Consider the following 13,843-nt stretch of genomic DNA (forward strand, 5'->3'; position numbering starts at 1 on the left):
GGTGCAGCTGAGAAATAAGACGGTGGTTTTAAATCATGACAAGCTGAAGCCCTGTCGGGATCGACAATTTCCTAAATGGCTGGCTGATTTTAATTTACCTTCTTTTCCTTCACCTACAGATGATGATGCAGGACCGTTGTATTGTTTATGTCGCCAGCCCTGAGCCGGCTCATTTATGATACAATGTGACTATTGCGAGGTGTGGTACCACGGTGCATGTGTGAATATTGCACCATCTGAGGCCTTGGACATCGATTTATATCTGTAGTGTTTACGTTATTTATGTAAATAGCCTACTTGGTCTGCGAGTTGCTTTATTTGCATATTGGTCTGCAGCTGGCCAGTCCTTTATAATAACGGGGTATACAACGACACGGGGACAATAGCGATACATGCTAGTTAGCCGCCTACTGCACACAACATTTGTTATATATGAATGTGAGAATACACTTGACTGGAACGTTTGTGTATATGAATGTGAGGATACAAATAAAAGCACTTGACTGGATTGTTTGAATACTGTTTCTTTATTTGGTATATCACAATATCGATGTGCGGACTGCAAGCCCTCAGTTAACAATTAAGTAGTCACGTTTACCTTCTCTTCTCCCTCAGATATGGATCAGTTACCGTTCGCTGACGGAAGTGAGACGGAGGTTTCCGAAATGGAGGAAGATGTGCTCCTGGCTAGTCCGGGTGCACAGGAGGAATCGACCCCGAAAGAAGAAGCAGTGGCTGGGGATACGGGAGGGGCTTGCCCGGTGGCGAACACCCCAGCCAAGCGGAAACTAATCTGCCATCTGGGATGTGGTCCAGTGGGCAACATGAGAGTCCATGTCACAAAGATGCATGCTTCGGCACTGGAACAAAGTTCTTGGCGGAGGGCACGAGTGCAGTGGCGGGTACTCACCAGCTTGGCAGCGGAGGGCCTTGGTAAAGGCAAGACACCGGAGGACTTGAGATGCTGCCTGAACGCCCAGCACCTAATGGGGGATGGTACTGACGTCCTACCTCCGGATAGAAAAACTCGTGGTGCCATCCATATGCTGATACGGGTGATTGGGGGAAAGAGGTCCATGCCTCTCACGATAGCTCCGGTTATCAGCCACCCGTTGGCTCTCATACACTGGCGTTGTGTGATTGCTCTCATCGCTTCTTTTGGTGAAGAGCTGTTGAAGGAGTGTGGTCGTCGGGCTGAGGAGGAGGAGCCGGCAGGGCACCAGACCACCAAAAAGCCGACGAAGAGGAAAGCGACAGAAAGAGAGCATGGAGAGCGACCGACCAAGCGCGATGCCCCGGCACCTAAGGATGGTAAATCAGTGGCGGCGCCACCGATTGTGCAGGAAACATCGGCCTTGCTTGGTTCGGCGGCGAAAGTGTTTGATGCCTGTTTCCATCTGGATCGGCTGCAGAGGGACCTGCAACTTTCTCGAAGGGCGGACCTCTGGGACGTAGTGCGGGTGAAAAGTGGAACTCAGCCTGTGGAAGTGGTAGGCGGGATTGCTCTGTTTGCCGATCCAACCACTTACCCACCGAGCGGGAGATTGCCGGATTGGCGAGGAACGACTGTGCGGTGGGCTTGGGAGTGGCTCCTGGCTACCCGCCAACAACGGTCCAATTCGATAGGCTTCTGGCCTTAGCCCGATCTTGAGATGTTCGAGTAATCGGGAGAGTGGGACGCTTACGGACTGGCCAAGACAGGATCAGCTGCTAAAGAGGGTGTTGGGTCGTTGCTTGAACGGCCGCCACCACCGCATCCTGTGCCTGGAAATTACTGGAATTCAAGGCGATGTCACTGGGGAGGAGTGCTACTACCGCGTCTTGGACAGCTTACGTCTAAGTCGCGTATCGAAGGAACAGCGGCTGCTTCTGGCAGACTACGCTTCGACGGAAGACGTAGCAACCGCCTACCTCTGGCATTTCCCCAGGACACACTTCAGTGTGACCAGCAGAGTGACGGGTTTTACAGCCGATCAACGCAAGGGCCTGCGTTTCATCGCCACAAATGAAGATCGGCGACTGCTGATGGGGTCCAACGGACCGGACTATCCTCCTGCCGGATATCCAGTCGGAGCACCTCATCTGTTGTGGGGGACCGCCGTCGCCGTGGGACAGGTGTTCGACCGGAGCCCCATGCAGGTCATTGATCTGACATGGAAGAACGGTCGAGATCTCCTTTGAGCCCCTGGCTCACCCACAACCAGAAGTTTTCAGTTTTCCCAGAAATTTTCCGTTTGAATAGAAAATAGTTCCGTATTACATTTATTTTCATTTATATCTTTCAGGTATCCAGGGAAGCGGAGGACAGTGCTACTGGTATGTCCCACGGCCATTGACTACCTGAAGAGATCGTTGGGAGCGGTCTACATAGCTACGGGTATTTTTCAAGTACGAAAATCACCCGGTTCACCTCCGAGGTGGATCCAGGACGGGGTGCCCGCTTTTCAAACATGGGAGGAGTGTTGTGAACGGTGCCCGCTGGGTAAACAGACCACCTCTCCGACCGAAAGAGGGCGTCGCCCCGATAGCTTGATTTGCATACAGGGCGTATGCAAATGTTAACGTGGGACCTCGACGCCACCCGAACCGGTCTATTCGAAGCAAGGAACCAAGCAAAGAAGACGGAAGATACCGATTATATATATAATTGACTTGGACTTGCTTTTCTACACTGTGTGTGATTTACAGTAAAGCGGGACTAATAAGGTAAGCCTAGTTGCTGTACTTATTAGGCCATCACAGTGCTGACTGAAAATCACAACAATATGATGATGTATCATGGAGGTACAGTATGGGGAACATGTATACTAGTACGGATTACGGTCGAAGCGGCCTAGTTCAATAACGGTAATCTGTATGGAACGCCGTGTCGTTGTTTTGTAATCTTTGATTGTCATTGTTTCGACAGGTTTTCTTTACCTCGGACGTATTAATAACAATCTACATTATTATGTAATTTATTCTCTTTTTTTACAGATTGAATGTGATAGGCCTACGTTCTTTTAAACGAAATGGCGAATCGATGATTACTTACTTTAACCGTTCTAACTGATATATATGTTTAATAAAGTCAATAAAATACATTGTGTACAGTACTGAAGTAGGCCTAGTCAGGCATGTAGCCAGTGGGGGTTTTTATGGTTTTGGCGAACCCCCCTTTACAGCGAACCCCCCTTAACCGACTGCGAACCCCCATCCCCGACATGCCCAATACCCCACCCTCATCTCTGATAATCCACCAAATAAGTGCCCCACACAGTACAAAAGGTTATTCGTAAATTGAAAAATTCGTAAACTCGTTCGTGAATAACTCGATACATTCTTCGCTGTATGAGCGTACGTCGAGCGATACGTGTCTGTAAATTTCCAAGAGTTGCAAATGAATTTTCACCTGAAATCCCTGGATGTAACATGATATTGACTCGTGTATCGTACTCATACAGTGAGCTGGTGCACGAACGACTCGTACAAAGGACTCCGCCTGAAGACCGCGTACCTATATTGTTTAGATCACGGCAGTCAGCATGCATAAAGTATACCGTAAATCTTTTAATTATAACGATTGGTTATTATTCTTTTTTACTGTTTTTTAGTAGTGGGTTACTATTACTAATCCTAAATTAGGCACTTGAAAATAGTAACTCACCTCAACTATTCCGTTCAGCAAATCATAGAAAAATAATAAAACAGTACGAATAAACAAATTTGTTTGAACTCTAACTTTATTTTATAAACTCAAAAACACTCAATCCTCCCCCACTCCCGAGATCAACATGCATTATCTCCTTATTTTCAAAATACGGCTGCATCATAAATGATCAGTCTTCAATTCATAATGTAATTTTGTCAATAGTTTTTGTGACTCTAATATTAACCCATGGGTTACTATTAGAGTAGTGGATTATTATTATAGATTGACTTATAAGGTTGGTTACTATTAGAAGGAGAGAGTGTGGGTTACTATTAGAAGATTTACGTCATAAAAAAATGGAACGCTGCGGTTACCTACAGTATTTATGTGTGGCTATGAAGTATAGTGTATCATAATCATAGAGGATTATAGTGTATATTAATATATTACCCTATGGTATCATGTACTGTAGTTTACATTATAGCATTTGATTATTTTTTTCTAGGGCTACTACCAGCCGATACGTACTGAACTGTATCAATACCATCTATTTACGTTGATTAATAATTAATTTCCTCAAATTGCTGTAAATAAATACAAGTAGAGCTATAATAAGCATTGAATTTGCCTTCTTTCACACAAAGTGTGCTTTTATCGGGGATTCTCCTAGGCGTACGTTCACATTGAACTTGAACGCAAAACAAAATACCGAGTGAATGATCAAACAATCGGCGGTTAAATAGTCCATGTGTGTGAGGAGGAGGAAAAGCGGCGAATACGATCGTTTTGCTCATTGGTAGCATGCTGCATGAGAGTGTCTTTTCCGACCAATTAGAGGTGCCATTTATCATGAATGTTATGTGCGAGAGTACCATTTCCGGCCATCTAGGGGTGTCATTAAAAAAAATTCTCCCCCTCAGGGGGAAATGTCCTATACTTAGTGTCCGAACCACCCCCCTTGACAGATCCTGGCTACGGCCCTGCTAGTATAGTATTATTAGTAGTACTAACTAGTAGTAGCCAAGTATAGGCCTAGCCAAGTATAGGCCTAGCTAGTACTAGTAAGGCCTAGCTTATGCAGTGATAGGATTCTAGCTAGGCAACAGCCAGGTCTAGGCTAGTATAACCCTAAGCCTATTGTATATTATTAATTGGATAATGTCACTTACCTTACTTTTTATAATGTTTTATTTTTGTTGTGATTTTAGGTTGGTGCTGGAATGGCCTGATAATTAAAGCTACTAGGCTTACCTTAGTCAGTCCTGCTTGTCCTAAATCACACAAGATCCGAAAGCAGCAAATCCAAATATATTGGTCAATTCCGTTTATGTCCGTTTCTCCTTGGTTCCTGCTTCGAATAGACCGGTTCGGGCGGCGTTGAGGTTCCACGTTAACATTTGCATACCCCCCGGTATGCAAATCAAGCTATCGGGGCGACGCCCTCGTTCGGTCGGAGGGGTGGTCTGTTTACCCAGCGGGCGCCGTTCACAACACTCCTCCCGTGTTTGAAAAGCGGGCACCCCGTCCTGGATCCACCTCGGAGGTGAACCGGGTGATTTTCGTACGTGAAAAATACCCGATACCCGTAGCTATGTAGACCGCTTCCAACGATCCCTTCAGGTAGTCACTGGCCGTGGGACATGCCTATAGCACCGTCCTCCGCTTCCCTGGATACCTGAAAGATATAAATGAAAATAAATGTAAAACGGAACCATGTTCTTTTGAAACGGAAATTTCTGGAAAAACTGAAAACTTCTGGTTGTGGGTGAGCCAGGGGCTCAAAGGAGATCTCGACCGTTCTTCCATGTCAGATCAATGACCTGCATGGGGCTCCGGTCGAGCACCTGTCCCACGGCGACGGTGGTCGCCCACAACAGATGAGGTGCTCCAACTGGGTATCCGGCAGGAGGATAGTCCGGTCCGTTGGACCCCATCAGCAATCGCCGATCTTCATTTGTAGCGATGAAACGCAGGCCCTTGCGTTGATCGGCCGTAAAGCCCGTCACTCGGCTGGTCACGCTAAAGTATGTCCTGGGGAAATGTCGGAGGTAGGCGGTGGCTACGGCTTCCGTGGAAGCGTAGTCTGCCAGAAGCAGCCGCTGTTCCTTCAACACACGACTTAGACGTAGGATGTCCAAGACGCGATAGAGAGACTTCAAGACACAGCATGCGGTGGTGGCGGCCGTCCAAGCAACGACCCAACACCCTCTTTAGCAGCTGATCTTGTCTCGGCCAATCTGTAGGCGGGGCCGAATGGTCCAACCCCACTCTCCCGATTACTCGAACATCTCGAGTTCGGGCTAAGGCCAGAAGCCTATCGAATTGGACCGTTGTCGGCGAGTAGCCAGGAGCCACTCCCAAGCCCACCGCACAGCCGTTCCTCGCCAGTCCGCCAATCTCCCGCTCGGTGGGGTAAGTGGTTGGATCGCCAAACAGGGCAATCCCGCCTACCACTTCCACAGGCTGTGTTCCACTTCTCACCCGCACCGCTCGCTCCACGTCCCAGAGGTCCGCTCGTCGGGAAAGTTGCAGGTCCCTCTGCAACCGGTCCAGATGAAAACAGGCGTCGAACACTTTGGGCGCCGAACCAAGCGAAGCCGATGTACCCTGCACAATCGGTGGCGCCGCCACTGATCTACCATCCTTCGGTGCCGGGGCATCGCGCTTGGTCGGTCGCTCTCCCTGTTCTCCACCTGCCGCTTTCCTCTTCGTCGGCTTTTTGGCGGTCTGGTCCACTGCCGGCTCCTCCTCCTCCTCAGCCCGACGACCACACTCCTTCACCAGCTCTTCACCAAAAGAAGCGATGAGAGCAATCACACAGCGCCAGTGTATGAGAGCCGACGGGTGACTGATAACCGGAGCTATCGTGAGAGGCGGGGGCCTCTTTCCCCCAATCACCCGTGTCAGCATAAGGATGGCACTACGAGTTTTCCTATCCGGAGGTAGGACGTCAGTGCCATCCCCCATTAGGTGCTGGACGTTCAGGAGACATCTCAAGTCCTCTGGTGTTCTGCCTTTACCAAGGCCCTCCGCTGCCAAGCTGGTGAGTGCCCGCCATTGCACTCGTGCCCTCCGCCAAGAACTTCGTTCCAGTGGTCGAAAACATGCCAGGGCATGCATCTTCGTGACGTGGACCCGCATGTTGCTCACTGGACCACATCCCAGATGGCATTTTGGTTTCTGCTTGGCTGGGGTGCTCGCCACCGGGCAAGCCCCTCTCGTATCCCCAGCCACTGCTTCTTCTTTCGGAGTCATCAGATGGCAGATTGGTTTCCCCTTGGCTGGGGTGCTCGCCGCCGGGCAAGCCCCTCTCGTATCCCCAGCCACCGCTTCCCCTTTCGGGGTCGGTTCCTCCTGTACTCCTGGACTAGCCAGGAGCACATCTTCCTCCATCTCGGAAATCTCCGTTTCACTTCCGTCAGCGAACGGTAACTGATCCATATATCTGAGGAAGAAGAGAAGGTAAACGTGAGTACTTAATTGTTAACTGAGGACTTGCAGTCCGCACATCGATATAAGTCGATGTCCAAGGCCTCAGACGGTGCAATATTCACACATGCACCGTGGTACCACACCTCGCAATAGTCACATTGTATCATAAATGAGCCGGCCCAGGGCTGGTGACATAGACAATACAACGGTCCTGCATCCGGATCTGTAGGTGAAGAAAGAGAAGGTAAATTAAAATCAGCCAGCCATTTAGGAAGTTGTCGATCCCGACAGGGCTTCAGCTTGTCATGATTTAAAACCACCGTCTTATTTCTCAGCTGCACCTGAAATAAACAAGAACTAATAACCTTAGTAATAATACCGGGCCCCTTCCAGGGGGGACACAATTTCTTGCACTTTCCCCGAGGGGTAGCGTTGTCAAAAACGTAGACTTTGTCCCCACATTGGTATGGTCGTTCCAGTACTCGAAGATCATAGTCCCGTTTCATTCTCTTCTGAGTCTGCTTTAGCGTTTCCCTAGCGATGCCATGGGCATCACGGATCGCTTTTACCAAATCTGCAACGTAGGTGGCGGCTTCCTGCTCATCGGTGGACCGGCATTCTCCGAACATGAGATCAGCTGGTAAATTAACCTCTCGGCCCAGCATCAGCATGTTTGGAGTGAAACCAGTCGAGCGGTTCACCGTGGCGCGTAGTGCACCAGCAATCTGCGGTAGATAGACATCCCAGTCTCGCTGTCTCTTCCCCACGAAGCATCGTACAGCATCCATTAGTGTGCGATTAAATCGCTCTACTTGACCGTTAGCCGCCGGTCGGTAGCTTGTCGTTCGGGTCTTGTGGATCTGTAAAACTTTACATAAAGATGCAAACAATTCACTTTCAAAATTCCTCCCCTGGTCTGAGTGTAACTGAAAAGGTACACCGAACCTAGAGAAAAAGTCCCTTACTAGGGCTCTAGCGGTTACCTCTGCAACCTGAGACGGGAGCGGGCTGATTTCAACCCATTTGGTGAATTGGTCGACCATCATCAGAATGTAGATGTTTCCCTGTTCAGTTTTTGGTAACGGGCCAAGGAAATCGATGTGTATGCGTTCCATAGGAACACCGGCCTGGAATTCTGTCAACTGGTGTCGATCTTGGCTTGCCTTCTTGCTTCTATTACAAATATTGCAAGTCTGTACATACCTCTGTATATCCCCGGCCATCCCGTACCGTACTTGATGACCCGCCGATGGCAAATCATGATGTAACCTGAGAGCTACGGTGTGTAGCTCCTTAGACAACACAAGTAGTCGTCCGGTACCCTCTGCTTGGTTGATGAACAGTATACCTGCTTCCGTGAGATGCAGGCGTTGTCTGTTCAGCCAGTAGTGTTTGGTGGCAGCGCTGGAGATAAACAGCTGATTCTCGGAGGGTTCCCCATTCTGCAACCAGTCCAGAACAGGTGCCAAGTCAGGATCACTCGTTTGATGTTGCCGTAGCTCGTCCAGTGAGTAACCCCAACACTCGGCTCCCTTCGGGCGTAGCTGTACTGCAGACACTCGTCCACCGTCGTCGTCCTGTAGGAAAGAAAACTGAATCGTACCGTTAGTAGCAGTCCGTGATACCTCTATACTTACCTGTCCACCGGGGTCCCAAGGAACATCGTCCCCTGGCAGAGTACCCTCCGGGTGGTCCACGGCTACCTGGTGTACGTGGGCGATGGGCACAACGTCGTCTACTTCATCCTGGAACGCTGACCATCTTGCATCTGCTCGTTGACAGTACGAACAGCCCCCACAGGGAAGCCCTTCAAGCGCAGGCCGTCGTGGCTACTGTCATGAGTTTCTGGTCGGCGAGAAAGAGCATCGGCGTTGCCATGGTGTTGTCCTTGGCGGTGTTCAATCAGCAGGTGGTACTGGCTCAGCTCCTCGATCCACCAAGCGAGTTGCCCCTGTGGTTGCTTGAAGTTGAGGAGCCAGGTCAGGCTGTTGTGATCCGTCCGCACTCTAAAAGGTCTGCCTAGAAGGTAGTGCCTAAAATGCCTGGTCATGAACACAATTGCTAGCAACTCCTTGCGTGTAGTGCAATAGTTCCATTGTTCATGAGTTAGACGGGCACTTGCGTATGCAATTACCTTCTCTTTACCTTTCTGTACCTGGAGCAGCTCGCCTCCTAGCGCTTGATCCGAAGCGTCGACATCCATAATAAATTCATCAGTCCCGTTCGGCAAGGCGAGTATAGGAGGTTGAACGAGAGCAGCTTTCAGGCCGGTGAACGCTTGTTGTTGTTCCTCATCCCAGTGAAACTTCACCTCTTTTTTAGTGAGTTCATATAGAGGTGCAGCTAAACCAGCAAAGTTCTCAATGAACTCTCTATGGTAGTTAGCCCACCCCAAGAACTGCTGTACTTCTCTCAGATTGGTAGGTGTCGGCCAGTCCTGAACAGCCTTTATATCCGAATCGGACACCGCCACAGTATCCTCACCAACGATTCGCCCTAAAAATTCAACCTGTTTCTGAAAGAAAACACACTTTTTAGGTTTAAGTTAAAAGTTGTTAATACGAAATCGTTGCAGCACCTGAGAGAGGTTGCTGAGATGATCTTCGAACGTTTTGCCTAGCACGACAATGTCATCGAGAAACGCCAACACAATATCCCACGTCAATCCCCGAAGCACCAAACCCATGGCACGGGAGAAAGTTGGACAATTGGTTAGACCAAATGGCATTTTAACGAATTCATACAAGCCATGCTTGGTGATAAACGCTGTCTTCTTACGGTCTTCATCTTTCATCCTAATCTGCCAGTACCCCCAAATCGCGTCCAGTTTAGAAAACCAGATATTCCCTGACAGTGTGTCAAGGCAATCACGAATTAGAGGTAATAGATACGCATCTTTAGTAGTAATGTTGTTGAGAGCTCGATAGTCAATGCAAAAGCGCACAGAACCATCGCGCAATGTAAACTGTAGAGGCCCCACCTTCGAACCTGGCATGGATGTTCCCCTCCCTGCCAAAGTAAAGGACAGGGTGGACACCACAGGTGGTGCCGGATCTAGACTTTTATAAACCTTATCGGATAGTATGGTAAAATCCGCTGCAGTGTCCACGACTGCGTCAATTTTTGTACCATTTACAAAAGCAGTTGCATGCAACGCATTCAACGATTTTACCCTGTTGATAACAATCCGAGTTTGAGTCTCTTCAGTTTTGGTTGTCGTCGGTGTAGATGATTCAATCAGCCCTGAGCTAATTGTAGATGGCTCGATGATCGTCACAGGATCCGGTGCTACCTCCTCCGTATTTACAGGCTTGGCAATCGGGCCCAGCTTGGAGATAGTTGACGAGCCATCATCTTCCTGGCCAGCTTCCGGAACCGGGTTAGGTCGTCGGCCCTCTGACCCAACCCTTACTCGTTTAACGGATCCTGCTCATTGCCACTAACCTGACGCAAACGGCTCGCTAACCTCGGACACTCCCTGCGGAAATGTCCCACCTCCTTACATTCAAAGCAAGCTAGTTCGCCTGGTCTCATGAAACGCATGAGCTGATCCAATTGATTCCGCATGGCGGCAATCTCCGTGTTCACGGTGTTCTCCACCCGTCCCAGATTGGTGTTCAACGTCTGGAAATTACTCTCCACAGCGGCCAAACGGGCCTCCGTAGTAGGAGTATTGTTGGTGGGTGGCACCGACGTCACAGTTCGAGGCTGGTTCTGGCCGTCAGTAGGTGCGGGTTCCGGAGGAACCCAAGCTGGTGCTGGCCTCTGAAACGTTACACGGTTTCCCCTCATAGGCCTCCCTCGCACCTGCTTAATGGATACCTCATCGCCAGTTTCACCCTCGGTATCGTCCTGGTCTTCTGAAGGTAGCTGAAAAGATAGTGGGGGTGCAAAAGAAGTACGGACCGTGGACCTAACATGAGGTTTCACGGTATCCTTAACCTTACTCTTACGTTTACTATATAGTCCCCTATAACTATCATATTTTTCAAACTCCCTAATAGCTCTGGGAATAGTTGAACAGCTTGTGCATGACGTGCCTACCTACTTCTGCGTCCCTGCACCCAATACAAAACCTAACTACGGCCTGCTCCTGGATCCACTCCTTGGGCAAATCCTTAAACGCCTTTCTAGTCAGGGTTAGCACTCTATCTCCCCATTCCTCTATAGTCTCCCCCTCATTTTGCGTAGCAGTCTCTAATTTAGCTTGGAGGACTGCGGGGAGCTCGTCCTCATTAAAGCGTCGGTTGAAAGCTTTAATGATCTGCCTAAAGCCCATATCAGCGTCCATTTCTATTAGATTCACATAGAACTCAGCCGCCGCTCCGTCTAAACACCAAGTAAGGACGTCCTTACTTTCACGGTTTGTGAGTTCCTGCTCATCTATAAATGAAGCCAATCGTCGCTTAAAAAAGAACCAGTTGTCTCCCCTCCCCCTAAACGTTAGAGACCTAGGTATATCTTTTTTACGCATCCTCCTATGTTCTAAAAGACACTGCCGGCCTTCATAGTGCCTGATTCTCGGGGTAGTCTTAAGACACTCCACTGCTGTCCTAGCCCCTGCACTATGTCTATCAGACTCTATACTCCTGCTACTATCAGTATCAGTACCCTCTCTACTAAGGTCACTATCGCTGGTCGATGGAGATCGACGGCGAGCCCTAGTTTTAGACCTAGCGTTTTTAGATAGTCTCCTGGGGAGTCTTTCCTCCTCGTCCTCCCTAGAGCTAAAACACGAGTCTAAGGTTATTGGAGATGGCTTTTTGATGTAGCTCCTACGTTGTGTTGACCTACTCTTACTTCTATCCTGGTCAGAACGCCCAACGGAGGTGGACGGCATATAAGCCCTAAGCCCACCTTCGAGATGACGAGGATCACTAGCAGGTCCTGCAGTATAATACGTACCTGGTACGTCTAATAAAAGAGTAGCCTGGGGCGATAAGAGGACGTGGTATCGACCACTATGGCCCCCGTCATTTTGCACCCTGTATGCCCCTTCTATATATACAGGTTGTGCGACCTGCGACCCCCTTCTGGCCGCTCTATTTTGTTTTTCCACTAGAGGTGACACATTATCAATCATCTGGCCTACGCCTCCACCTAAACTCGGATTCGGTTGAAAATCCAGGTAGTCAACTAACCTGGCAGTACCGGCTATTCCGTGTATCTGGTGAATATTAGAGGACGTAATGTTGCCATGGGTAGCCCGCCATTTAATTATTCTAGTTGCTCGTTTCTTCCCTACATTAGGGACTCCATGAAGGTCTTGCACTGGGCAAAAGTTAACTAGAACCTTATTAGACGACATGATCTAAACATTGTCTCTCTTCTATTGGGTTGTTATGCTCCTAAATCTAGTTACAGTGTATGACAGATGTTATTAAGCAAAGAGTACGATACAAATTAAAATACCGCCAGACGTAATAAAGATTACAGGCCCAACAGTAGAATCAAATATCGTCAATGCAGTAACACACACACACAATATTGCAAAATGGCTGTTGGAGATGCAAATAATTATAATAAAATATTATACCAGCAAACCTGCAATGAAAAGCAACTAGATTATTCAAAAAGACGTCAATACATTTAACAACACTTACCACTAAACCTTCCCCCGATGCAATGAAAGGAGAGCGATAATGCCACTGTGAGGTTAACACAATATAATACGCACAGCCAGTATAATTTCTCAAGATGAAAAACCTGACTGACGGACGAAAAAGATGTTATCCAAAAAAAAAACAATCAAGGTTAAAAATTAGTGGTGCCACTCAGTTCAACGGCCACGCCTAGTACCCCACCAGGTGATACGGCCTAATAAACTGCCCACTAATACTTCAACTATAGCAACAAAACTACCCCGTCGATACGCTAATCAGCAAGTATCCAAATGCCACAATACTGCGTGATTAACTTTACCGGTATGTTATACCTTTAATAAATATACCAACTTCAATAAACTAACAAATGCACCGTAAGCACAATAAGTTAATAGGTTTCGGAGGACGAAATACCTCGCGATCAACCCGATCACGTTAAGAATGCAAAGCAATCAAGGTTCCCGCCTCTCAAAAAAAAAAAAATATATTCCGAGCTTTTGCTCGCAGCACCAATGTTGTGATTTTAGGTTGGTGCTGGAATGGCCTGATAAAGCTACTAGGCTTACCTTAGTCAGTCCCGCTTGTCCTAAATCACACAAGATCCGAAAGCAGCGAATCCAAATATATTGGTCAATTCCGTTTATGTCCGTTTCTCCTTGGTTCCTGCTTCGAATAGACCGGTTCGGGCGGCGTCGAGGTCCCACGTTAACATTTGCATACCCCCGGTATGCAAATCAAGCTATCGGGGCGACGCCCTCGTTCGGTCGGAGGGGTGGTCTGTTTATCCAGCGGGCGCCGTTCACAACATTTTCATAAATAATGTCCCTAGGCCTACTACTGTACGGGCCCAACTACCGTTTTCACCGCAGGATCCAGTCAAGTCGCCCCATCGCAAAGCAAAGTCTCCACCACTTTATTACGACGACGAAACAACAGAAGAGCGGCTGTGGTGTACGGGGCGCCGTTCGGGACATTGCTAATTTGTGTCGACAAAATACAATTACTGTACCAGAATTCATTTTGTGTCTACAGAATTCATTTTGTGTTGACAAAATTCATTTCGCGTCGACTGAATTCATTTTGTGTCGAAAAAATTAATTTTGTGAGCTGAGCCTACACAAGCGTGGTACAGAACGTTTTAACATGCAAATTAGAAGGCGGACCTTAAAATTTAAAA

The 13,843-nt window shown here is 48.3% G+C and overlaps 2 protein-coding genes across 4 annotated transcripts in view; both read right to left on the bottom strand.

The window, feature by feature from the left end:
• Nucleotides 1-5,741, bottom strand: part of LOC144836882 (asparagine synthetase [glutamine-hydrolyzing]-like) — a 27,103-nt gene extending 21,362 nt beyond the window's left edge. The window contains exon 1 of one of the 3 annotated variants that reach the window (XM_078691795.1): nt 4,883-5,741. The gene's annotated coding sequence lies outside the window, so the exon portion shown is untranslated. Of the gene's footprint in view, nt 1-4,800; nt 4,826-4,882 lie in introns of those variants that run through there. The other 2 variants (XM_078691796.1, XM_078691792.1) reach the window with 2 other exon arrangements.
• On the bottom strand, nt 5,651-13,428 carry LOC144838335 (uncharacterized). The gene is made up of 2 exons (XM_078693673.1): nt 13,233-13,428; nt 5,651-7,076 (listed from the first exon to the last, which is right to left on the bottom strand). The coding sequence occupies exon 2, from the start codon at nt 7,070-7,072 to the stop codon at nt 5,651-5,653; it is 1,422 nt and encodes a 473-aa protein (XP_078549799.1). The 5' UTR covers nt 7,073-7,076; nt 13,233-13,428.
• Nucleotides 13,429-13,843: the final 415 nt, after the last annotated feature.

The sequence above is a fragment of the Antedon bifida genome, chromosome 3 (genome assembly GCF_963402885.1).
Source record: "Antedon bifida chromosome 3, ecAntBifi1.1, whole genome shotgun sequence".
NCBI classification, from domain to species: Eukaryota; Metazoa; Echinodermata; class Crinoidea; order Comatulida; family Antedonidae; genus Antedon; species Antedon bifida.

What these genes read in the sequence shown, in the direction of transcription:
- LOC144838335 (XM_078693673.1), bottom strand. Translation starts at nt 7,072, where the DNA reads ATGGATCAGTTACCGTTCGCTGACGGAAGTGAAACGGAGATTTCCGAG.